This window comes from Salvelinus fontinalis, chromosome 9 (genome assembly GCF_029448725.1).
Source record: "Salvelinus fontinalis isolate EN_2023a chromosome 9, ASM2944872v1, whole genome shotgun sequence".
NCBI classification, from domain to species: domain Eukaryota; kingdom Metazoa; phylum Chordata; class Actinopteri; order Salmoniformes; family Salmonidae; genus Salvelinus; species Salvelinus fontinalis.
Window position 1 is genome coordinate 32,273,893 of NC_074673.1, and position 27,700 is coordinate 32,301,592.

The following is a 27,700-nucleotide window of genomic DNA, read 5'->3' on the forward strand; positions in this document are numbered from 1 at the left end:
ATTTGAAATCTACTGACCAAGAATTATTCAATTTTGCCTGCATAAACACAGTTTAATTGCTACTCCTATAATTGCACCTTGATGTTTTGATGATTTCTTTAGACCATGCATTTTCAGCCACAAATGTTTTGATAGTATGTCACATGAATCATTCACAGTACCACTAAAGACATGCTCCGGTACTTTGGCGACGAAGAAAGTCTTTTTTAAACCTCCCGCTTTGGGCTGGATGTGTCAATGTGTTGTTCATACATGCATAATCTTTTAGCAGAATTACTGTCTTACTTCAATTAGCCACAAAATCCTTCATTTGAAAGCGACTTTTCTTGAAGCTGTGCCATGCAATTTTGCCTTCATTTCCTCCCATGTGAGCCAGCCCCCTAGTAATTAGTGTTCTAGCCAATGAGATTCAGCCCCTCACATTTCAGTGACAGCTAGCAAGACACCTGCCAGGTGTTATCCAATGAGGTTGCAAGGCGGGCCCAACAGCTCATGTGGACACAGCAGAGAGAGAGAGCAAAAAAGAGATCAATGACGTGGTGCACATATCTGCACATATGTGACGTAGTACTCCATTTCCGGGGACCACTTTTGGCGTGTGAGTGCTGCTTTCAGAACTACTGGCTAAAAGTAGACAAAAGTAGCTGAGAATCTCTTTAAAATAATTGCTTGTTCCATTGTAATGCAAACATGCTCTGCTATTAAGCTGTTTTACATTGTGAAAGTATACAGCTTGTTCCAAAGAAGATTACTTATTTTGTGTGGATGGGTGCCAGATCAAAGAGATAGACATTATGCTCTCCTGCTGACAGACTCTCTGTTCAACACCCTCCCTTATATCTTCACAGTCTAATAGCCAGTCAGAGATAGGTAGTCCACAGTATCAAAACGAGATGTTTGAACTGGGGCATAAAGAAAAAAAAGACAATCGACCATTGTAACACTCACCTCAGCAAGTTGGCTTGACACAGCCATGTGGAGGCGCATCATTGAGAACGTGACATGCATACCCTCAGAGGACCCCACGTGAGGTAGCACTCCAGCTCTAATCAAGCCTAGCTACATGCTCCTCCTTGCCTCTGTGTGCCATTTTCTCCCCACCACATCCTCCATGCCTGCTGTGCACAGCGCATAGCCAATACGGGAAGGAGATTACTGGTGTATGGCAGAGAATAGAGGAGCCCATGAGGCTCCAGGATGAAATCTGCCACATCCACAGGAAGATGATGTCTTCTGCAGGCACAGATGAATATTTGTCAGGACCCCAGATACAGCTCTGGGCTCTGGGGTGTACACATATGATTTGAAACATGAAGGCGTTATTGTAACTTCATCTTTCCCTTCCCTGGTTACTCAAGAACTGTTTGCTCAATAGCAAAAAATACTCTTGCACAAATGTGAAGTAAGATAAATAAGTCAGAGTGCGATACACACAGACTAGCTAGCACTGAAGTGCTACTTGAAAAGTAATTGAGATATTTGTCTGTTTTGATTAAGGCCAAGACACCTCAAGTGTGTAACAAGAGGACATGTATGCTCTCCCGTTCCTCTGTGTTCATAGCTGGTTTCCATCCACCTTGTTATTCTTCATACACAGTAAGTGTTTAACAGACTTGGTTACTGGGACTCTTTCACTCCAGGGCCACCCTGCTTCTCTCCTAATTTGGGGTCCACACAGGTCAACTCCTATTTTACTAATAATTTAAGGCACGGCCATCAACCCCTCCAGAACGCTGCCTTCTCATAATCTGACCTAAGTCAGACCCTTTTATGTTAACAGACACCTAGTTGCTGGGCAACTCAAACACAACCACTACATGAATTTTCTGATTGTAGCTCCATTATAATGAAAGCAGATGGGAAAGTGTGTGACCAGCAGTTGTTAGCATGAAAGAGCAACACAGAAAAACCCGCAAACACACAAAGAGACAGACGTAGTAGGAGCTCTGGTCGAGTCCTGGCCCTCTGGTCTGTGTTTAGGAGCTTTGGCGTGTTGACTGTATCACACACTAGAGTCTATATGCAGGGATTGACCCAGTGATGTGAGCTGTCTGTGTTTCTCTGGCAGTATGGTGCTACAGTGTGGAGCGGGAGGCCCAGAGGCAGGGAGCCAGGGAGGCAGACTCGTGGCAGAGCAGGCAGTACAATGGGGGGCCCCCTCCGTCAGTGAGGACGTGGAGTGGGGGTGACTCATCATTTGAGACGTCAGCGCTTCGTCATCAGCTGTCTGCATCAGCACAGCAGTCCATCACTGAAGCTCTGTGCTCATACTAACAATATGTCTTCAAAGGGCTTTCTACCTCATTAATGAATCACCAACAGGCTCCCTCAGACTGAATTAACTTGAACGAGTCTTATTATAACATAAACCCAGGGGTTTTAGGGTTTTGCGATTAGTTCAGTGATTAATAAAATTCATATTTAAAAAATATGTGTTTTGTATTTTGTGAAATACCTGAGTGAATATGGTAAAGCATATAATTACCCTCTTTTGTATGCTCAGTTAAATGGCTACACATTCCTCCTAATTGGCTGTGGCTGTCTGTATCTGATGAGTGTAACCCAAGGCCATTGCCGTCAGCTCTGGTCAAGTCAAGTAAAGTCCTATCTCCTCAGACGTGGTTCTGTGTCTAATGAGTGGTGCTCTGGGTCTCATCCTTCCTCATGGCGATGATTTGAGGGAGAGAGTGTGAAGGGTCACGCTAATAGCACTGCTATATTAAGCCCCCCCCAGATGTGTAGAGCTCTGCCATGACAACCTGAGACACAACTGCCTAATTAGTAAGAAAGTGTGCTGCACTGGGCCCCGTATCCACAGAGAGACTGGGCCTGGCGGGGGGAGAAAGACAGAGGGAGCATCATCATGGTTTAAGATGAGCTCATGCACACTTAACTAGCATTCTGAATTCTGGTGTTCAATGACAAGTTACATTAGTTTATCCAAATAAATGTTTCTGCCACTGTTTGTAATGCTATTTCATCTACTATGGCTTGATGTACAAAGCAAAAGATCAACAAAGACATGATACCTTTTCTAATATCAACCATTTCATCTGTAAATCAGTCCGTCACGGCAGGTAAGCACCCTGGTGTGAGATGCGTGATGACCACTTGCTATGTGATGTGTACAATCCACTGGGTGATATTCTAGACATGGTGACATTTCTTTAATCACCATTTTTTCTCTGGTCCCTATCTTGTTTTCAATACATGCACCAGTAGCGACTCAGACTTTGACAGAAAGGAAATTAATTTTTTGATGAATATCTATTTCATGACATTTATTTAATTCTCAGAATGTCACACATAAATGACTAAGCTGCTTGTGGTCACAAACATTTCTGTCATCAGCATTTACAGAAATCTATTAGGAGGGGATGGAATATTAAGTGTATGTCTGTCTCCCAGGCATAGCTAAAAGGTGTGGCAGTAGTGTGAGGGAGGCAATCTGAAACCTTGTTGGATGAGGATGATTTATTTAATTCATTAATATAATGTTCTGCAGTTCCTTTTTCACTCACTACACTCTCTCAGATACATACACAGTAAATCAAGGAGAGATGAAATTATAGAGTAAAACATTTTAGAGTTAAGTTGATTCTACTGGAGTTATTTAAGCCCTCAACATGGTGATACGCTCCCTGGAGTTAGTGTTGATAACAGGAGTTGATTGGGAACGAGTACTTTTAACTCCATTAAGAGTAACCAGAGACAGGGAGTTAAAACCATAGAGTATCCACAGATGTGGGAGGGGCGTGATTGTCATATTTCCCAGCATGCTCTGTTGCTGTTCGAATCCCTGAGCCGACAAGGTGAAGAATCTGTCGATGTGCCCTTGAGCAAGGCACTAAACCCTAATTGCTCCAGGGTCGCCTTTGAAAATGGCTGACCCTGACCGTAACCCCACTCTCCGAGGGTGTCTGAGGGGGAGTGGGATATGCAACAAACCCATTTCCAATTCACATTTGCATATTACACCTGTACATGTGTGAAATGGGAAAAATATAAGCACACACCCAATTATATTAATTGTCGATTGATTGTTAGAATTGTATGTTTCATTATCTGTTTTCGTATGTACATTGATTGTTTTTGATCTCATTATATGATATGTAACATACATCTTCCTAAACTAATCTAATCTGTAAATGGTTGGATTATTGCAACCGTTATTGAGAAGGCTGTTCCATTTGACATAATGTAGGAAGTCTAACAACCATATCCTCTTCCCTGCTTCGACATGCATTCTGAATGTAAGTTGGGTGATGTAAAATGGCTGGACATCCTCCCTCTTAAATGGTTACCCCTAGAGATTGGAGGTCATAATGCAAGCCACTATGACACATTAAGGCACATGTAAGTGAGACTTTATACACTTGTACCTCGAGCTGGTCATGGGTGCACCTCAGCAACGCTCAAGGTCCTAAACGATATCATAACCGCCATCGATAAAAGACAATACTGTGCAGCTGTATTCAACGACCTGGCCAAGGCTTTCGACTCTGTCAATCACCACATTCTTATCGGCAGACTCGACAGCTTTGGTTTCTCAAATGATTGCCTCGCCTGGTTCACCAACTACTTCTCAGACAGAGTTCAGTGTGTCAAATCGGAGGGCCTGTTGTCCGGACCTCCGGCAGTCTCTATGGGGGTGCCACAGGGTTCAATCCTCGGGCAGACTCTTTTCTCTGTATACATCAATGATGTCACTCTTGCTGCTGGTGATTCTCTGAGCCACCTCTATGCAGACCACACCATTCTGTATACCTCTTGGCCTTCTTTGGACACTGTGTTAACTAACCTCCAGACGAGCTTCAATGCCATACAACTCTCCTTCCGTGGCCTCCAACTGCTCTTAAATGCAAATAAAACTAAATGCATGCTCTTCAAACGATCGCTGCCCACACCTGCCCACCTGTCCAGCATCACTACTCTGGACGGTTCTGACTTAGAATATGTGGACAACTACAAATACCTAGGTGTCTGGTTAGACTGTAAACTCTCCTTCCAGACTCACATTAAGCATCTCCAATCCAAAATTAAATCTAGAATCGGCTTCCTATTTCGCAACAAAGTATCTTTCACTCATGCTGCCAAACATACCCTCGTAAAACTGGCCATCATACCGATCCTAGACTTCGGAAATGTCATTTACAAAATAGCCTCCAACACTCTACTCAGCAAATTGGATGCAGTCTATCACAGTGCCATCCGTTTTGTCACTAAAGCCCCATATACTACCCACCACCCCGACCTCTATTTTCTCGTTGGCTGGCCCTCGCTTCACATTCGTCGCCAAACCCACTGGCTCCAGGTCATCTATAAGTCTTTGCTAGGTAAAGCCCCGCCTTATCTCAGCTCACTGGTCACCACAGCAGCACCCACCCGTAGCACACGCTCCAGCAGGTATATTTCACTGGTCGCCCCCAAAGCTAATTCCTCGTTTGGCCGCCTTTCCTTCCAGTTCTCTGCTGCCAACAACTGGAACGAACTGCAAAAAAATCACTGAAGCTGGAGACTCATATCTCCCTCACTAACTATAAGCACTAGCTGTCAGAGCAGCTCACAGATCACTGTACCTGTACATAACCCATCTGTAAATAGCCCATCCAACTACCTCATCCCCATACTGTTATATATTTTATTTATTTTTCTCCTTTGCACCCCAGTATCTCTACTTGCACACTCATCTTCTGCACATCTATCACTCCAGTGTTTAATTGCTATATTGTAATTATTTTGCCACTATGCCACCTATTTATTGCCTTACCTCCCTTATCCTACCTCATTTGCACACACTGTATATATACCTTTTCTATTGTATTATTGATTGTATGTTTGTTCATTCCATGTGTAATTCTGTGTTGTTGTTTGTGTTGCACTGGTTTGCTTTATCTTGGCCAGATCGCAGTTGTAAATGAGAACTTGTTCTCAACTAGCCTACCTGGTTAAATAAAGGTGAAATAAAAATATATATATTTTTAAATGTGACCATATAAACCTGAAAATAGTGTTGAGCTTAACTCCATAGGAGAGTGAACATTACTTGTAATAATTAGCTCTAGAATACTGAACAACACTGCAGAGAGATAAAAAAGTAACAGAGTAATTTTCAATCAATACTGTACAGAGTGAAACGAAATGATGCAGAGTTAAATATAAACACTACATTTAGCTTATACAACTCTGAAAAAAGAACTCTGTTGCCCGAGTATGTTTTACTCTTTTTAGACTGGGACCAAATGTTGGCAGAGTTAAATTTTCTTCAATTAGAGTTAAATTTACTCTGTAGTACTAAATGGACTACCACCATTCTGTAGTTGATTGGAAATGCTGGTGCCAGTCTAAGAGGAAAACCTAAGTACGTAGTTGAACTAACCTACACTTCCTGTGAATAGACAGCTGTTTGACACATTTTTTTAACACCCATCACATGTTCAGTACTTCCTTGAATCTTGCAATCTTGAGAGTTGCGAGTAGGCCTAACTCAATCTGTTGAAAATAGCACATTATTTGAACCTAAATAACAATAGAAAGGTAATTATTAAGTTTCAAAGATTCTGTTTTAGTTGTGTGACTCTGGTATTGTGCATTTACCAAAAACACTTTGAAGTTCACAACTGTGAAATTCAAATTTGCACTAAAATGGTCTATGCATGTGAAGTTAGACACAGTGTCTGTGCAAAAAGAGAGCAGATCTGTTATTGCTTGTAACTGTGGCTTAACCCTTTACTTCACTAAGGAATCCACAGAACCAAAGGTTCCCTTAGGCTGATAGTAAAATTGCTCCCTTACTGCACACAAACTAGCATACAGTGGGGCAAAAAAGTATTTAGTCAGCCACCAATTGTGCAAGTTCTCCCACTTAAAAAGATGAGAGAGGCCTGTAATTTCCATCATAGGTACACTTCAACTATGACAGACAAAATGAGAAAAAAAATCCAGAAAATCACATTGTAGGATTTTTAATGAATTTATTTGCAAATTATGGTGGAAAGTAAGTATTTGGTCACCTACAAACAAGCAAGATTTCTGGCTCTCACAGACCTGTAAATTCTTCTTTAAGAGGCTCCTCTGTCCTCCACTCGTTACCTGTATTAATGGCACCTGTTTGAACTTGTTATCAGTATAAAAGACACCTGTCCACAACCTCAAACAGTCACACTCCAAACTCCACTATGGCCAAGACCAAAGAGCTGTCAAAGGACACCATAAATTTGTAAGTCGCTCTGGATAAGAGCGTCTGCTAAATGACTTAAATGTAATGTAAATGTAAATGTAATAAACAAAATTGTAGACCTGCACCAGGCTGGGAAGACTGAATCTGCAATAGGTAAGCAGCTTGGTTTGAAGAAATCAACTGTGGGAGCAATTATTAGGAAATGGAAGACATACAAGACCACTGATAATCTCCCTCGATCTGGGGCTCCACGCAAGATCTCACCCCGTGGGGTCAAAATGATCACAAGAACAGTGAGAAAAAATCCCAGAACCACACGGGGGGACCTAGTGAATGACCTGCAGAGAGCTGGGACCAAAGTAACAAAGCCTACCATCAGTAACACACTACGCCGCCAGGGACTCAAATCCTGCAGTGCCAGACGTGTCCCCCTGCTTAAGCCAGTACATGTCCAGGCCCGTCTGAAGTTTGCTAGAGAGCATTTGGATGATCCAGAAGAAGATTGGGAGAATGTCATATGGTCAGATGAAACCAAAATATAACTTTTTGGTAAAAACTAAACTCGTCGTGTTTGGAGGACAAAGAATGCTGAGTTGCATCCAAAGAACACCATACCTACTGTGAAGCATGGGGGTGGAAACATCATGCTTTGGGGCTGTTTTTCTGCAAAGGGACCAGGACGACTGATCCGTGTAAAGGAAAGAATGAATGGGGCCATGTATCGTGAGATTTTGAGTGAAAACCTCCTTCCATCAGCAAGGGCATTGAAGATGAAACGTGGCTGGGTCTTTCAGCATGACAATGATCCCAAACACACCGCCCGGGCAACGGAGTGGCTTCGTAAGAAGCATTTCAAGGTCCTGGAGTGGCCTAGCCAGTCTCCAGATCTCAACCCCATAGAAAATCTTTGGAGGGAGTTGAAAGTCCGTGTTGCCCAGCAACAGCCCCAAAACATCACTGCTCTAGAGGAGATCTGCATGGAGGAATGGGCCAAAATACCAGCAACAGTGTGTGAAAACCTTGTGAAGACTTACAGAAAATGTTTGACCTCTGTCATTGCCAACAAAGGGTATGTAACAAAGTATTGAGAAACTTTTGTTATTGACCAAATACTTATTTTCCACCATAATTTGCAAATAAATTCATTCAAAATCCTACAATGTGATTTTCCTGATTTATTTATTTATTTATTTATTCTCATTTTGTCTGTCATAGTTGAAGTGTACCTATGATGAAAATTACAGGCCTCTCTCATCTTGTTAAGTGGGAGAACTTGCACAATTGATGGCTGACTAAATACTTTTTTTGCCCCACTATCTGCCTCTCCGAAAGTCATCAAATCTAGTCCTAATCATGTAGCCAAATCTATTGAAACAAAGTATCAACCAAAAATAGCATTTTAATATCCCCGAAATTGGATGATAGACTGAATTCCCCTCCAGAATTCTAGGTATACTTTCCACACCACTACCTTCACTGAACAGCCCATAACAAGGTTTACATTTGTGTGTTCCCATCAGTAAAAATAACAGTGAAATAACAGGAAGTGCTGTTAACCTGTAGTCACACCTTCCTTCACGACATATCAGTGACAGTCCAGTGATTATATATTATATGGTCGATGCCAAATGTGTTGAAATGTTTATTCTGTTATGGAGCACATGTTACACTTGTACTTGTGGATCAACTTTAAAATGTTTTATGTATCATTGACTCATATTTCATATAGAACATGCAGCCTAAAAAAGGCATCAATTGTTCAGCGCTAAACAAGTTGACAACAATATCACAACTTCATAGTGTGGGTCATAATCATGAGTTGTAAACAACTGATATGAGTCTGCTTCACAGTGGCTTGGCACAGATTCGCTGGGCCCCTCCGCAAGGTTCGAGCAAGGCCCCATTTATGGGACAGAGAGAAAAATATGCAATATTATAGTTAACCTCATGCTATTTTACACATTTTGACATAAGGCTGAGAATTTGTTTTGCTGTTTTAGAGCTCAGGGATTCTTGAAAGATGGGACAATATGAACTTTCTTTCACAAATATTTGTCTTAATATTAACATTTTAAATATATATTTTGATAGACCAAAGTATCAGCCATCACACCATGTAAAGGAGCAACCTCCTATTATTATTTTTTTCATTTCTGTTTTTCTTCATACAATACAACTAACTGGATCTGTCAACTCCATCAGGCAACATAAAAGGCATTTCATTTGAACAATTATTGTTCAACAAGTGTTTAAAGGCCTTGATTGTTTAATTCTAACAGTAGATTATTCAAATATGAAATACAAGTCTCCAAACATATTTTTGTTTTACAGCACTATTAAATGCTCCAGAGCTAATTTAATTTGCATTTTGGCATGTTTTTCTAGATTTACAACGTTAACATTATCCCTTAGGTCTAGCACAGCAAATACTTAAATTGTTGAAGCATATGTTGCAGAACAGTGATTCAAATATTATTTGATGGAGTTAACAAGCCACTGGCGGAGTTGACAACAAAACAGATACTCAAAACAGACATATTTTTTATTTTCTAAACATAAAAGTTCAATACAAACATTTGTAAAATATGGAAAATGATTCATTTAAAAATCCCCAAATAAAAACATAACTATTCTTTAACTGGCCATGACTGACCCAGCAGACTCGGACCAGCTCCGCAACTCTGTCTCCTCCCAAGGAGCCACCATTGGAAGGCACGAGGAATTGCTTCATGGTCTTATGGAAGGGTTCCAGACCTTGGCCGAATACCACGACAGAGTGTTGAACACATTGCTGGAGCAATTCCGCGGGTTGTCTGTTAGGCATCCTACCACAACAGTAACTTCCCAGCCCCTCACTAACCCGGCTGTTAGCAGTGCCACCTCCCCGGGCACCTCGGTTTCCCCGGAACCCCGCTTACCTCCCCCGGAACGCTTCGATGGAGAGTCGGGCACCTGTCGGGTGTTTCTCGATTCAGTGTTCCCTCATCATCGAGCTGCAGCCCTCCTCCTTCCCCTCGGACCGCTCTAAGAAAGTGTACCTCATCACACTGATGTCCGGGAGGGCTCTCGCCTGGGCTACGGCAGTATGGGAACAACAGTTTGCCGTATGCTTCAGCCTGGATATGAAGAAGGTTTTCGATGCTCCAGGAAAGAGGCTGCCTGGAAGTTACTCCAGCAAGACTCCCACAGTGTGGCAGACTATGTGGTGGATTTTTGCATTCTGGCAGCTGAGAGTGCCTGGAACCCAGAAGCACTGTTCGACATGTTCCTGCACTGAGTATTGGGGGAAGTAAAGTATGAGATTGCAGCCCGGGAACTACCGACGGATCTCATCGCCCTGACCATTCGGATCGATGGGCGATTACGGGAGCGAAGGAAGGAGGGGAGGTTCAATTTCACTCACCCGCCCAAGGCTTCCACCTCGCCTCCGAGGCATCCCGGAAGTCCCCGATGGCTCTGTTGCTGAGAGAACCCGAGGCTACCAGAGTTCCTCAGAGAGTCTCCAAAGTCTGCCGATTCACCTCTTCCCAAGCCGATGCAACTAGGCAGAGCTAGGCTGTCCCCAGACGAACGGCTATACAGGCTTCACACTAAGAGTTGCCTGTATTGCGGGACTACTGCTAATTTCTTGTCTGCCTGTCCACTAAAAGACCAGGCTCACCGGTAGGAGCAAGTACTATGGTGGGCCATATGGAGTACTTTCCCTCTCCCCTTACCTGCACCCCTTTTCATGCCATCTTGCTATGGGGGAACCAGTCAAAATCTCGTCGGGTACTCATCAACTCTGGGGCCGATGAGAGCTTTATGGACGCTACCCTGGTGTTCTAGCTGGGCATCCCCACTCAGCCCCTCTCCATTCCCATGGAATGGAGCGCTGGACGGGCGCTCTATAGGCTGAGTCACCCACAATACCACCCCCATCAACCTATGTGTGTCAGGAAATCACAGCGAGAGATCCAATTCCTGCTTATTGAGTCTCCTCAGGTTCCCATGGTATTGGGATTCTCTTGGCTCCAGCGACACAATTCCCTTATTGACTGGTCTGCTGGTGCCATCATGGGCTGGAGCCCGTTCTGTCACGCTCCCTTGCCTGAAGTCAGCGCAGCCTGTCCCGGGACGTCTTCCTGGGGGCTCGGAAGTTGCCCTGGACCTCTCCATCATTCCCGCAGAGTAAAACCGGGAGGTGTTCAGTAAGGCCCGGGCCACTTCGCTTCTGCCGCACTGCGGGACTGCGGGATCGACCTTCTCCCAGGTACCACTCCGCGCCGGGGATGACTGTACTCTCTGTCAGGTCCGGAGACCAAGGCTATAGAGACCTACATTGAGGACGCCCTAGCTGCATGGTTCGTCCGTCCTTCTGCCTACCCCGCCTGCGCAGGGTTCTTCTTTGTGGAAAAGAAGGACAAAACCCTGCGCCCGTGCAATGACTCTGGGGCCTCAACGACATCACAGTGAAGAACCGCTACCCGCTACCACTCATCTCCTCGGCCTTCGAGCCACTCCAGGGGGCCACCGTGTTCTCCAAGCTGAACCTACGGAACGCCTACCACCTGGTGCGAATACGGGAAGGGGACAAGTGGAAGACTGCTTTCAACACGGCCAGCAGTCACTATGAGTATCTGGTCATGCCATTTGGCCTTACCAACGCCCCAGCTGTGTTCCAGGCTCTGGTTAATGATGTTCTCTGCGACATGTTGAACCGGTTTGTCCTCGACTACCTCAACGACAGCCTCGTTTTCTCCCACTCCACCCAAGAACACATGCTCCACATCCGACAGGTTTTCCAACACCTCCTGGAGAACCAGCTTTTTGTGAAAGCAGAGAAGTGCGAATTTCCTTGCTCCAACATCCCCTCCAACATCCCCCCTGTCTGCACTCACCACTCCCAAGGTTCTGTTCACGTGGTCCCAAGCTGCTGACCGGATGTTCCGGGATCTCAAACACTGTTTCACCACAGCTCCCATCTTGGTTCATCCTGACCGGTCCCACCAGTTCGTGGTGGAGGCCGATGCTTCAGATGTCAGTGTGGGGGTTGTCCTATCCCAGCGTTCTGCCCTGGAGCTCAAGTTACATCCCTGCGCCTTCCTCTCCCATTGCCTCAACACCACGGAGAGAAACTACGATGTGGGGAATCGTGAGATTCTCGTGGTGAAAATGGCATTGGAGGACTATAGCCCATCGGCTACACGCCCGGAACACGAGACCATCCTTCCCACCTCGTGCCTGGCAATGGCACTCAGTGGGGGAATAAGGAAGTAGGTTCGTGAGGCACAGCATTCCCAGCCAAACCCTGAGGGGACCCAGATAACCAGATGTTTGTTCCTAACGCTATCCACTCCTCGGTCCAGGAGTGGGCCCATTCCTCCAAACGTGCCTGCCACCCGGGCTCCCGTCGGACCCTGGCCTTTGTGCGTCAATGCTTTTGGTGGCCTACCATGGTTCCTGACATCTCCGCATTTGTCACCGCATGCACGATCTGTGCGCAAAACAAGACTCCCCGGCAAGCTCCGGCTGGTCTCCTTCAAACTCTGCCTGTTCCTCACCATCCCTGATCCCACATACCCCTGGACTTTGTCACAGGTCTCCCCCCGTCTGATGGCAACACCGCCATCCTGACAGTGGTGGACCGTTTTTCCAAAGCCACCCGCTTCATTCCTCTCCCCAAGCTACACTCTGCCAAAGAGACGGCCCAGCTCATGGTGCAGCACGTCTTCCAGATCCATGGACTCCCAGTGGACATGGTCTCTGACCGGGGTCCTCAGTTTTCATCCCAGTTCTGGAAGGCGTTCTGCACACTCATTTGGTCATCGGCCAGCCTGTACTCCGGGTTCCACACCCAGTCCAACGGCCAGTCGGAGCGAGCCAAGCAAGACCGGGAGACAACTCTTCGCTGCCTGGTCTCAACCAACCACACCACCTGTAGCCAGCAACTAGTGTGGGTCGAATACCCCCGCAACACCCTTCCTTGCTCTGCCACAGGTCTCTCGCCCTTTGCGTGTTGCCTGGGTTATCAGACCCCGCTCTTCCCTGAGCAAGAGGGCGAGATCGGTGTACCGTCGGCCCCGATGTTTGTCTGTCTCTGTCATCGTACCTAGAAGAGAGCCCAGTCGGCTCTTCTCAAGACCACCTCCAGATATCGATGACAAGCGGACCACCACCGGACCCCGGTATCGTCTCGGGCAGAGGGTATGGTCTGCCCCTCTGTGTGGAGTTCCGCAAACATTCCCCATTTCCAAGATTATTAGTCCCTCTGCTGTTCGTCTTCTGTTGCCCTGTACCCTCCATATACATCCCACTTTTCATGTGCCTAAAATCAAACCCATGTCTCACAGCCCTTTGTCTTCTGTTTAGTCACCTGATTTCTCAATTTGCAGTACGTTTGCTAATTGGTTGTGCTGCCAGACTTATTTGCCATACCCCAGTCAGCACAGAAGAAGCGTGCTACACCTGAGGAAAGCTCAACTAATCCAGCTGACATCATACAAGAAGATTTCAGGGCAAATGGAATCATCAATTACTCAGGAAGTTCCACAGATAATCAAGGAGGCTGCAACTCTTAAACAGCCTATCAATCTTGTAGCCTATATTCATTACCGAAATGGCCTTTACTGTGTAGGGAGCTCTTCATTGTTCTGATACAGCCCAGCGGAGAAAGGCTGCAGATTTCTCGCCAACCTGTCACTTCTAAAGCATTTAATGATCTCGGAGTCTCGGGATTTGAACTTTATGTTTATTATGGTATATTGTGATATAAACAGAATTCAACATAATTCCAATGCAAGAACCCCAAGAAATTGTGCTGATTTGAACTGCCCCCGTATACCTGGTGTACACTACACGACTTTCAAAATCATAAAATCGCTGATCCTCTCACATTTAACGACCGTCTTTCATGTAGTTTTTTGTCTTGCCAATGTAGTGCTGCGCACACTAAATGATCTGGCACAGACGCGGTGTCACACACTACAAGATTCTGATGTGATGATGTGATTAGATTGCTAACATAGCTAAAATGACCTGTGGCTCAAAGCAGCCTCATACAAGTTCAGTCAGACATTCAATCTTGCCATACAGAGTTTACATTTCTAGCCAACATTTTGAATTGAAAAACATTACTTGTGAACTTCAGAGCTGTAATGATTTGACACTTTGGCTTTGGTTAAAGGCAAGTATAGACGCATACTAGTTGTCATCACTCCTACTCTGCACATTCTGGGTCATGTGAAACAACATCATCATCTCACTGGCTTCTTCTCTAGGGAGCTCTCATTGGCTATTGCTGATCACCATTCTCCAAAACTTGTCGTAACACATCTCACACTACAAGAGCATTGCAGATTTTGTGCCGATAAAATCAAACATGTTTGAAAATATTGGGATGTCTGGGACTGCTCAAAGACGGGATCGGTAGCCCTCAGATTGTGCCTTTGGCCCGGTCACATTAAACTAGCATCGGTGACGGCCATGTGCCCCGAGTAGGCAACGACATGGGGATTTTGTCTCTGATTTCAACAACTGGTCTGGGACAACTAAATTGTGGCCAAAATCGTGTAGTGTACACCCAGTTTAGTCACTTCATCCTGGCGCCGGGTCTGTGGTTTATGACGTGTAAATATGCTACCTGTGGGACCCGACCTCCAGAAACAACCATATATAAAAAATGGTCATCATCACATTGCATCACACAATTCCATTTAATTCAGCGGTTTGCGACGCACCCTCAAATCAGTCATGTCTCAAAATAGTCCCCTTTAGTCACAGTGTTGACCCATGTCTCTCTAAACCCCAGACAGAGGAGTCATAGTATAGCTGTGGTTTTAGCAATCTGCCTCCACCAGCTCTTCTCAGATGCTCCGGCACACATAAATGACTATAAAAAGCTACTGTAAGCACTGCAGCTAGCCCCAGGCCTGAGATTGGATTCATTTTAACAGGCTGAGGAGGCCTGCTGCAGATTATATGAGGACTTTTGAAGAGCTCACCCCCAGGCGGTGGGCCGGACCTACCCTTGATCCCTGCTGTTTCCTCCCTCATTGGATTTTGTGGAAGTGAGAATAAAATTACACAATATAGTAAAAACACACAGAGGCAGCAGCCCAGTTAGATGTACATAGTTGACAGAATAAACGTTGACTAGTCCTTGTATCGTAGACAGTAGCAGAGGAGTGTTTTGCAGTAAATGAACCGCTGAGGCAGAACAACAGCTGTGACGTTTCACTGAGGGCAGGATTAGAGATAAGCACCTTTGTGTGGTTGTTTTGGTGTTATGTCCAGAGCTGCTCAAGTCTCTCTAAAATGCAAAACAGAAGCAAATTAATGTCTGGTGACCAATCCAATTGAGGTGCTTTTTACAACATTAGAGGGCCTCATCAATCCTCCACCGAGTATTGTTAGAACACATCTATTTTCATTAATAGCATACTATTGTAGGTTATCTACATAGCAACCACGGTGAGGCACTTTCTGGGCATTTCCATCATTTAAAAACTCAAGTGCCTGACGTCAAATGGACTTCTGTTTTCCCCCACATATCTTTTTCCTTTATTCAGACTGATAAGGTGTCTGCCTGGCAGATAACATAATGAGTCAGCTGCATTAAGAGCTATAAACATTAAATTACATTAATTAAATTCGCATTGCAGCTCTCTGAGTCAAACGGATCAGTCATGGATGCATGCATCCCATAGAGAAGACATGGGGAGAGAGGAAATCAAAACAAAGCCTTCATAAGTGAGGACCATTATCCAAACACACAGTATGGCATGGCAGGGATTACACACATTCTAGTGACGTGACTACTGTATATGAAAACATTACTCTGCCTTGATTATCAGTACACATCACTTATACTACTGCACGTGTTATAAGAAAACATGCTGAGTGTTTATTGTAAATATTGCCTCTCCTTACTTTAATGTAGAGAGAGAAAATGCCTGAACAGCCCCAGGCCAGATGAGCCTGTCAATGTGACTCCCTCAACCTGTCACACCCTGACCTTAGAGAGCCTTTTTATGTCTCTATTTGGTTCGGTCAGGGTGTGATTTGGGGTGGGCATTCTATGTTTTTGTTTTCTATGTTTTGACCGGGTATGGTTCTCAATCGGGGACAGCTGTCTATCGTTGTCTCTGATTGGGAACCATACTTAGGTATCCCTTTTCCCTCCTTTCTTTGTGGGGAGTTGTCTTTGTTTGTGGCACTATCACGGTTGTTTTTGTATTGTTTATTGTTTTTGTTGGCGTCATTCAAATAAAAGTAACGTACGCTCACCACGCTGCACCTTGGTCCGCTTCTTCCAGCATCGGCCGTGACACAACCCTTCTCCGTCTCTCAGTACCACTAGCAGACTTGCTGCTTCAGCTAAATATTTTGCCAACGTCTCTTATCATTTCTACCCCACCCTCACTCAGGTCAGTCAGTGTCGGTTCAGATGTTGACCGGCAGAATAGGGTCAGTCCTAAAGGTTAACTTTACCTGACGAGTAAAACTTTTCTAGGGCTTAAGTTACTGTTTTCTTCTTTGCTGCTTGGCTCTTTATGACCCCATCACATCTCAAGGCTTAACAACTCCAATCAGCCTGTAGAAAGGTTATGTAGGCTATATACCCTAGTTTCTCTGGACTCTGCCAATAACAACCCCTAACAAACTCTCAACTACGCATATACTCTTGTTGTGGCTAACTGTGGGTGTGTGGCTTACTTTGCTGGGCTTTGGACTTTAAAACAATTTCAGTATATGTGTGAGAGAATCTAATGGCATCTTCAGGCTACAACAGCGATCGGTTGTGTGCCAGGCTCTGCTAAGCCTAGCCTCAAAGGAGTGTGTAGAGTTGCCTTCACCCCAGTAGGTTCCAGGTTCAGATTTCATTAGGAGGCCACAGCCTGGGTTCGTTCAGATGAGTTTGTTCCACTGACCAGCCTGTGTTTCCTGTCTTGTACTAATCAGGCCCTGGGGGCTCATTCACTGAGCCGGCTACAGGGCAAATCACTAGTGCCCTGTGGGACACTGTTAACCCAGTGGAGATTTAACCATGTTGGGATCTCAAATTACATCTGACAAGTCTCTGGCACTGCCTGTTTGTTTTTTGAAGATAGTAGGTGCAGTTCACAGCCCTTCATATTTTGGGGTGATAAAAAATTAGGTTGATGGAACTTTAGCTCTCTGTAGGCTACACAATAGGTAGTGCCTTGTAGCTACATATGTTTAAGAAGCACACTGTACAGATCTGCCTTAATTCTGCACCACCAAGTGAATGGTAGTGATCACACCTTTAAGAGGAAAACCTTTTGCAACTGTGTTTAATTATATTTTGTTCCAAAGGTCACCTGTTGAATCCTGCACGAGGATGATAACCCTTTTTCTGAGAAACCTTTTTGAAACAGCATATGGCTTCAATTTCAGACCCAAATACCTTGCAACGGATGCAAGTGTGCATGCATGTGTGTAGGTTACAGTGGGTGAGTAGTGCATGCCTGTATTTGGTTACATGTGTTAGGGATGTCATCTGGGTTTGCATCCTCATCGTGAGGCTGATGAGAGGCAACTACCTGCTTTGATAAAACATTACTCATCCTCCAGCAAAGTGGTCGTATTAGCTGTCCCTCTCCGGAAACAATGAAATGCAGTCACCTACTCCAGGATCACGATGGCAGGGGAGGTATTATTTATTATTTCCAATGACTCACAGTTCAGACTCAATTAAAGTCACTCTCCTTGTGCCTTTGTGTGATCCTGTAAAACCCTCCATGACCTGCTATGACTTACTTCCTCTCCAAATATCAGCAGAGAAGTAACAAGGCTGTGCTGTGGCTGACACTGACCTGCTGATCATGGTGTTGTGATTAGATTGTTTGTATTGGATTGTTTAAAGGCTATTGATCTTGATCCCACCAAGATAAAACAGATGTCTCCCTTAATGCACTGTGTGAGCTTCATTACCAGTTCAGATATCAAGTGTTCTACTTATCTATACACAGGACTGACAGGCTGCTGCAGTAGCTAGCTAGCTACATTCTTTACACCCAGTGTAATAAGAAGTAACAATGCAGCTTTCTCCTGACATGACTGACAGGGCTCATTGATTTTAGGCCTATGATACACTTTATTTTATTTATATTTTTGTTAACTTTTTACCCCCATTTTTCTCCCCTATTTTGTGATATCCAATTGGTAGTTACAATCTTGTCCCATCGCTGCAACTCCCGTACAGACTCGGGAGAGGCGAAGATCGAGAGCCATGCCTACTCCGAAACGCGATCCTGTCAAGCAGCACTGCTTCTTGACACACTGCTCGCTTAACCCGGGAGCCAGACGCCCCAATGTGTCGGAGGAAACCGTACAGCTGGTGACCGAAGTCAGCGTGCATGCGCCCTGGCCCGCCACAAGGAGTCGCTAGAGAGCGATGGGACAAGAACATCCCAGCCAGCCAAACCCTCTCCTAACCTGGACGACGCTGGGCCAATTGTGAGCCGCCTCATGGTTCTCCCGGTCACGGCCGGCTGCGACACAACCTGTAGTGACGCCTCTAGCGCTGTGTTGCAGTGACTTAGACTACTGTGCCACTCGGGAGACCCTGTGATACAATTTTGATAGCAGTACAAAAGATAGTTCCTAGCTTCCCTACGAAACAAAATTAAAATGGAAAGGAAACAGTTGCTGTGAAATTCTCTAAAACAAAGATGCACAAAGGCCACAGTAACAAAGGGGACATGTTGTTAAACAGGCCAATTTTTCTTTTTTTCTGAATTCACGAGTACACTATCCTCTATTACAATTTACAGACAACCACCTTTAGCAAGTTTCTCAACCAGTGAATTTACCCTAACTGGACCCCTTTGGCACAGTGACCTGCTTGTCTTAGCCTCCAGCCAGCCAGTTTGAGTAGCTATGTTTGTTTTTCAATAATGGTAGTGTATTGAACGGCCTATAATGCAGGCTAGCCTTTGGACTATTGTGAAATGTAGTGAGATAAGAGCAGAAAGGGAAAACTACACAGCAAAGAGAATCAAATCACTATTCTAGTTTGTCTATTTATACATTCTCAGTGATTGTCATATATCCTGGTCAATGGATTTACATGGAATGTGGGACCAGAATGAGAACAAAATCCCATATGAAGGTGGAATGCAATGACATGAGTTGTTGTGCTGTTTTAAAATAAATCAACTATTCACATTTCCATTAAATAAATATAATGCCTGTGAGGACATGTCAAGAAAGGTGATGGACAGATTGATGGCAGATCATGAAAGGATACTTCCTCTGTTGTACGCAACAAAAAGAACAAACAACAATACAGTATATCCAACCTATCAAAGCCATTTGGGATTTATTACAGTTTCCAGTAATAGCCCAATTAACTTTGAATGTTTCAAAACCACAGGCAGAACATAAACACATTCACTTTGTGAATACATTCCATCTCACATCTGTGCTCATGGACACTTGCCCAAGACACCGAAAGGGAGATTAACTCTTCGAAGGGTCTTGTCCGATAAATATTGCATGGACCTAGGCTCTGTGGGTTCACCTACAGTAAGCATGGCTGTAATCAAATTCAGCTACTAAATCTGAATATTCTACGAGCAGTAGCGGTCAGTTCCATTTAAGATGAGGGAGGACAATTATTTTCTATTACAGCATATTGGATGACTGTCATTCATTATTCCATTCACCCTGTTCAATGTAACATTGATATGTTTAGACTACTACATGATACACAAATTTTACCTATACCCATCATGAGGTTGCTACAACCTGGCATATGAATGAACGTTTAAAATGTACAGTAGGTGCACACAGGTCGAGAGACTAATTTGAGGTGACAGACAGTGATACATGGACAGACAGTGACATTCAATACCGCCTCGGACTGTTGCCTTTAGCTGATATTGGGTGTAATCATTAGTCCAACAGTAGCAAAAGAGAGTCAGTAAGCAGTTACTCCGGCGGGCCCCGGTGGCAATAAATTAGTCAAACGAAAAGCTTACCTTTGTAACGGTAGTCCTCCTCCTCTTCGTCCGAAGAGGAGGAGTAGTGATTGAACCAAGGCGCAGCGTTGTGAAATTACATGATTTAATAAAGACACGACAAAAACAACGAAGACAGAAAATGAACTATACTTGAATTAACTAACAAAATAACAAAACGATGAAGACTGACCTGAACCATACGAACTTACATAAAACACGAAGAACGCACGAACAGGGAAACATAGACTACACAAAAAGAACGATGTACAAAACAAACCGAACAGTCCCGTATGGTGCGACAAACACTGACACAGGAGACAACCACCCACAAGGAACACTGTGAAACAACCTACCTAAATATGACTCTCAATTAGAGGAACGCCAAACACCTGCCTCAAATTGAGAGCCATACAAGGCAACCCTTAAACCAACATAGAAACAGACAACATAGAATGCCCACCCAAACTCACGTCCTGACCAACTAACACATGCAACAAACTAACAGAAATAGGTCAGGAACGTGACAACCTTGACTTGGAAGAGTTCCAGTGTTGTGTTGGAAAGTCATAGCCAGCTAGCTAGCATAGCATCCCTCTGTTTGAGCAGGGTGTTTCAGTAGGCTAAACTAGCTAGCTGCATTTGCTAGCTAAGTAAGTGAAAAAAATGGCACTCTCTCTATTTCTCTCTTGCTTCTCCTTCATTTTGAAATAAATACATTTTATCAAAACTGTTCTGTCTTTCTCTCTCTTATAGTCAACTACTCACCACATTTTATGCACTGCAGTGCTAGCTAGCTGTAGTTTATGCTTTCAGCACTAGATTCATTCTCTGATCCTTTGATTGGGTGGCAACATGTCAGTTCATGCTGCAAAAGCTCTGATAGGTTGGATGACGTCCTCCGGAAGTTGTCATAATTACTGTGTAAGTTTATGGAAGGGGTTGAGGAACATGAGCCTCCTAGGTTTTGTATTGAAGTCAATGTACCCAGAGGAGGATGGAAACTAGCTGTCCTCCGGCTACACCATGGTGCTCCCCTACAGAGTGCTGTTAAGGCTACTGTAGACCTTCTTTGCAAAATAGTGTGTTTTAATCAATTATTTGGTGAGGTGATTATATTTAGTATAGTTTTATCTATTAATGTTTTACAATTTAAATTTTTATGAAATTCAGTGAGGAGGGTGGTCGTCCACTTCCTTCTCTGAGGAGCCTCCACTGTCTACGAGCTAGTCACATTGAAAAGGGTCAGCATCACTAATGGTGGAGTCTGAAATCTAAACAAAGCTAGTTATTTTTTTGTCTACTCATCCAAAGCCCCTACTTCCTCCAGTCCCAAGCAAAGAGATCCATCTCATGTTTCCAAGGCCATACTGTAGCTCATCTGCTACATGCTCCTGCATCACATAACACAGGATGTAGTCCCTTGGGTGGAGAGGTGAAAAGGTAACCCGATTCCACCTCCTGATACAGCCACACAGTGACTGGAGCTATACTAATTCTGTTAGACAGACATACATTGTGTAATTGACACAACCTGTTTGAATAATTCATGATCTGACACACCACAGTGCGATCACCTTGCAGCAATGACAACTGGACTTATCAGTATCAGGCTTAGTTTCAGACCAATACTTTTTTTTTTTTTGAACTGCATTTTCGTATATGATCTCCTACATTTTTTATTTCCATTTTTTAAAAGTGAAGTGAATTTTATTCATTTATTTTGGCATACAGTATGACCTTGGCATACTTAGGAAGCTAATGAATCAGAATGGCACCTGATAATTATGTCTTTAGATTGAATGCTGGATACTAATGAGAGGGGGTTTACCACTTGCACTATAATTAAGCAAGGGCTGTGCACTGTACCTTCTAGATCAGGGGTGTCAAACTCATTTCGCATCGTGGGCCACATACGGCCTAGGGAGATGTCAAGTGGGCCGGACCATTAAAATTATACCATACTCTGCTATAAATAACCAAAATATCATGTCTTTCCTTTGTTTTGGTGTAAAGAAGCACAAGAACATTAGGAAAATATTGAAATTTAATGAACTATCCTTTTACAAAACATTTCATGAAACACCTCATATTTCCTTAGACAAATGTGCAATTTACTTTTATCATTCACAAATATGCATTGCAACTGATCCCACTGATTGTACAAAGGCACAAAACTTTAATTGGTACTGAAAAATATAGTAATGCACTTTAAGATTAAATGAGACTTTTAAAGAAAGGAATTTTTAAACCACTTACACATACGCATATAAAATCTAAATGTAATCCCTGCGTACACCTTACAAACTAAGGAGAGTGATTTTAAATGTGTAATGAAGAAAGTGTTCGCCTGTCCTGTAAATCTGTAAACTTCATACATGAAACATACATACACATACAATACATACTGAAAATTTATGGAGTTGTGTGAACAGTAGAATTCCATCACACAACTTTTGTTTTGAAGCTGCTGACTAACATTAAAGTGCACATTTTTTAAATCACCACAGTAAGGATTCATCTTCACAGAGCTGTATTCTTTCAATGCAAACAGTATCTAAGGCAGCATTTTAAAGGTGTTAGTCTAGTCTGGACTTGTATTTGTTCCTGAAACTTGGCATCTTTTGGCCTGTACAAGTGCATCAACACCAGGTGTCATGTCCTGACTAGCTGTCACTTTCAGAATGTCATTTAAGTGCTTGTTTGTGAGCCTTGAACGCATTTTTGTTTTATTGATATTCATCACTGAGAAAATTTGTTCACAAAGGTAGGTTGTCCCAAACATGCACAAAATTTTAGCAGCCAGGGCTGTTAATTTGGGGTACCCTGGTAGTAGATACTGATAAAATCTGTCCAGACCTACAGAGGCAAATTTGCCCTTCAAATCTGCATCACACTGCAAATCAATTATCTCTAGCTGAATTTCGACCGGCAGATCAGAAGCTTTAACTGTGAAAGGTGAGCGAAAAACTGAAAATTCTGTCTCAAGTTCACCAAATACCTGAAAACGTTTCTCAAACTCCCGCAGTAGTCCTGCAATTTTGTCTTTGTACCGTTTCATGTCCGCATCAGGTCTGGTCACACACACATCTCTCAGACAGGGGAAATGAGCAGGGTTGCCATTTGCCAGTTGCATCTCCCACAAAGTCAGCTTCAACTTAAATGCATGTATGTTGTCAGAAAACTGTGTGACAACTTTTTTGCGGCCTTGCAACATTTTGTTCAGATTGTTCAAGTGTTCAGTAATATCAACCAAGAATGCAAGGTCCCGTAGCCATTCCTGAGATTGTAATTCCAACACCGGTTTTCCTTTTTTCTCCATGAACTGTCCGATTTCCCCTCGTAGATCAAAGAAATGCCTCAGCACAGCGCCTCGGCTTAACCATCTCACTTCAGTGTGGTATGGCAGGCTGTGGGTAATGTTGCTGTCGCTGAGAAGTTTGTCAAACTGACGATGGTTCAGACCTCTGGACCGGATGAAATTTACAGTGCGAACAACCACCTCCATGACGTGGTCCATTTTCAGCGACTTGCAACACAATGCCTCCTGGTGCAAAATACAGTGAAATGTCCAGAAACGATCTCCTCCATTAAGGGCTTGTACTTTGTCTTTGAACTTTGTCGCGACACCTGCTTTCTTTCCGACCATGGATGGCGCGCCGTCTGTAGCCAGGCTGACAGCGCGGGACCAGTCCACTCCAACTCTGTCCAATGCAGCAACGACAGAGCCGAAAATGTCCTCGGCTGTTGTGGTGTCCATCATTGGCACCAACTCAAGAAACTCTTCAGTAACAGTCAATGTCTCATCAACTCCTCGAATAAATATGGCCAGTTGGGCCACGTCTGTGATGTCAGTGCTCTCGTCAATTGCCACGGAAAATGCAATAAATGACTTGACTCTCTGTTTCAATTGACTGTCTAAATCTGCCGATAGTTCCGAAATCCTCTCTGCTATAGTATTCCTCGTCAGTCTAATATTGGCAAAAGCTTGTCGCTTCTCGGGACATACAAGTTCAGCCGCCTTCATCATGCATCGTTTAACAAAGTCACCGTCGGAATACGGCTTCGATGCTAATGCTATTTCGCTAGCAATTAGGTAGCTGGCTTTTACCGCTGCTTCACTGACTTCTCGGCTCTGGATGAAAGTTGACTGCTGTTTCCTCAGACCCGCCAGCAATTCGTTAATCTTATCTCTTCTCAATTGTCCTTGCAAGCCGTCATATTTTTCGCTGTGATGAGTCTCGTAGTGGCGTCGAATATTATATTCCTTCAATACCGAAACTTGTTGCAAACACACCAAGCACGAAGGTTTTCTGTGCATCTCTGTAAATAAATAGGACGTGGTCCATTTTTCTTTGAAAATTCTACACTCCTTATCTACTTTTCTCCGTTTGGATAACGACATTTTGGCTAATGAGGGTGTAGCGGAGAGGTAGAGACCAAGGTATTAACAACGTCGTAACAAGCAGCAGATGGCGCATTGATACCGTCTGCTGTTTTCAGTCTGTCTCAGTGATGCGGCTTGTCTTCTACTCTGATGGAAAGAGTGCGCCCCTTAGCGGATAATCCATGAATTGCAGCGAATTAAAAATATTAATTCCATGTCTTTTATGCATTTTTTCCACTTTCAAATTATCCTGCGGGCCTGATCGAACCTCCTTGGGGGCCAGTTCCGGCCCGCGGGCCGTATGTTTGACACCCCTGTTCTAGATGTTCACATATGGTATGGGAATTGTGGAGCTTTCCACCAAAATAAGTTCCACTAAGTTCAACCTACTGCTCCCTCTGCTAAACATCACCAAATTAAGAGAGCCCATGTCATGCATGTGTGCACACTTCGGAATCAGAGCCGTAACCCAGTTAATGATTATACTCTATTGTGTGCTATGGGGTCACAGGGACCAGATGATCAGCTGGAGAACCAAATTAACGTTCCTTCTGAGTGAATCTTGAGTAAGCTGAAGCAATCAGTATCTCACAGGTGTAACTCACAGGTGGACCAGATTACATTTCTTGCCTGTTTTGAGGGATTGGAATACCCTCACAAGTTCACAAACCCAAGTACTCATGCTGACTTACATATTAGACTTTAATTCACTGTAGCAACACTGCCCTGGGAGAGAACAGCTGCCAAAACGAGTGTGAATGGACAGGAATATGAAAAAGCAGAGAGGTCCGCAGAGGCCCGCACACTGAATATGCTCCCAAATTTACCACCTTTACTGGACAACACTTCGATCCAATATGACCTGACGAAGATCCATGAGGATCAAAACGTTGTCCAATAAAGGTGACAAACTGGAGCATATTCAGTGTGTCTACCTCTCTTATCTTTTTCAAGTATCCTTTATTAGCCAAATACCTTAGTTGTTTAAGGATGTGTGCATGACCACTAACTTTTCAACAGACAGGAATATATCACATTTTAACAGTACCAGTTCCCTATTGACCAGATAGCAGAAATTGGGTGTCTACTAATATATAATGCAGGTGAAGTCACCGATCAATATGTAGTCCAATCAATTAAGATGTAACCAAAACAACGTAAAACTTAGTTGTGATATTGGCAAATGAAGGCACGTGGAGAATGACTTCAGAACAAACGTTTTTGTGATGTTGTCAATCAACATAAGAGCTATTATATGCACTGACCCAGCATATTTACACACAAGGATGTGTGACAATCAAAGATATTTAGACAATGCCTATTGTCTGAGGCTCTCCACATTGCTCCAGTCTGAGTGTGATTGAAGGTTTGTTTATGTGTGTGTATTTGTTTTTTGTCAGGGAGCCTGATATTCCAGCCTGGGCCCCCATACTCTACCAGCTACAACTCCTGAACATCAGAGAGAAGCCCGACCTCCTGATTCTCCCCATCTCTGACCGTATACGCATCGGCAACCAGAAACGAGAGCGGGGGAACTTCCATTTCCAGAGGGAGGAGTACAGCATGGCTGCCAGGGCCTACTGGATGGCTCTGGACGTCCTTACTACACGCACTAAAGGTAGCCCCTTCCTTCATCACGTGCATCCTGCTACATACACATGCACACATGCACACACGCACACACACACAGCAGTAAACAGATTTTTTACAACTAGCACACTTCAGAAAAATACAGCTTCCACATTTCCAGCACCCAATTGCATGATAGTCTCCTCATGGCTTACTGCTAGTCCATCTCAGCACTAATCATACTATCATAATGTGGAGGCACATCCACCAGAGGTGACTGTCAGGAGAAATGTTATTGTTAATTCTTATGGTAATCAAACCTAATAAACTTTCATGTTAATTCAAGGTCCTTAATCATTTTAATTGCTGGAAAGGCAGGGTGGACCCAAGAGAGACATTTGACAGAAATGAGTCAGTGAGGAGAAGAGCATGGGCTGCCTCTAAATGTATCAATGATGATGTGCCAATGGTTACATTTTCCTCAGCACTTAATAAGCAATGAATATATTCGATGCAACAAGACTGTGAATTTGCCGGATGAGCGGGTGAGATAACGCTAAAGAATATTCAGAAATTCAATAGATGGCATATAACTCCATCATTGAATATCTGCATTAGAATTATCACTGCACATCCCAACAGATATATACATTTCTCTTGGGATTACCACAGTTAGTCATTGCACTACAATGTATTGGCATAAGGCATTGTGTTTTTGTAAAGCAAAGGTTCACATGCTGGGATGGTTTCTGTCAGATAAATAAATGCAACATATAAATAAAACTTGCATCAAAACACTATGTCTCTAGTCACCATTCACACTTGAATACACAATGGCATAACCACACTCCTGGAATCTGAGCGAGATGAATCAACCTGGTCTGTCTATAGAATATCCTGTAAATCCTTGAATAGCTGCTCCATCCCCCTAATCTAGATCCTAACATAGCTCTGCTAACAACAATCCCTCAAATATCTTAGACTAATGGTAGGCCGTCATTGTAAATAAGAATTTGTTCTTTATTGACTTGCCTAGTTAATTAAAGGTTAAATAAAAAAAAATATGTTAAAGAAATTAACAAAAGTATTCATCCCCCTTGGCGTTTTTCCTATTTTGTTGCATTACAACCTGTAATTTAAATTGATTTTTATTTGGATTTAATGTAATGGATATACACAAAATAGTTTAAATTGGTGAAGGGAAATGGAAGAAATCATTTGTTTAACAAAATTCAAAAATATGAAAAACGGAAAAGTGGTGCGTGCAAATGTATTCACCCTCTTTGCTATGAAGCCCTTAAACAAGATCTGGTGCAACCAATTACCTTCAGAAGTCACATAATCAGTTAAATAAAGTCCCCCTGTGTGCAATATAAGTGTCACATGACAGTATATATATACACCTGTTCTGAAAGGCCCCAGAGTCTGGAACACCACTAAGCAAGGGGGGCCAACAAGCAAGCGGCACCATGAAGACCAAGGAGCTCTCCAAACAGTTCAGGGACAAAGTTGTGGAGAAGTACAGATCAGGGTTGGGTTATAAAAAATATCGGAAACTTTGGAACATCCCACAGAGCACCATTAAATCCATTATTAAAA

At 43.6% G+C, this 27,700-nt stretch overlaps 1 protein-coding gene across 1 annotated transcript in view; it reads left to right on the forward strand.

The window, feature by feature from the left end:
- LOC129862433 (peptidyl-prolyl cis-trans isomerase FKBP8-like) overlaps positions 1-27,700 on the forward strand; it is a 56,224-nt gene that overhangs the window by 15,738 nt on the left and 12,786 nt on the right. The window contains exon 4 of the mRNA XM_055934118.1: positions 25,933-26,150. Coding sequence (XP_055790093.1) covers positions 25,933-26,150 — 218 coding nt within the window. The remainder of the gene's footprint in view (positions 1-25,932; positions 26,151-27,700) is intronic.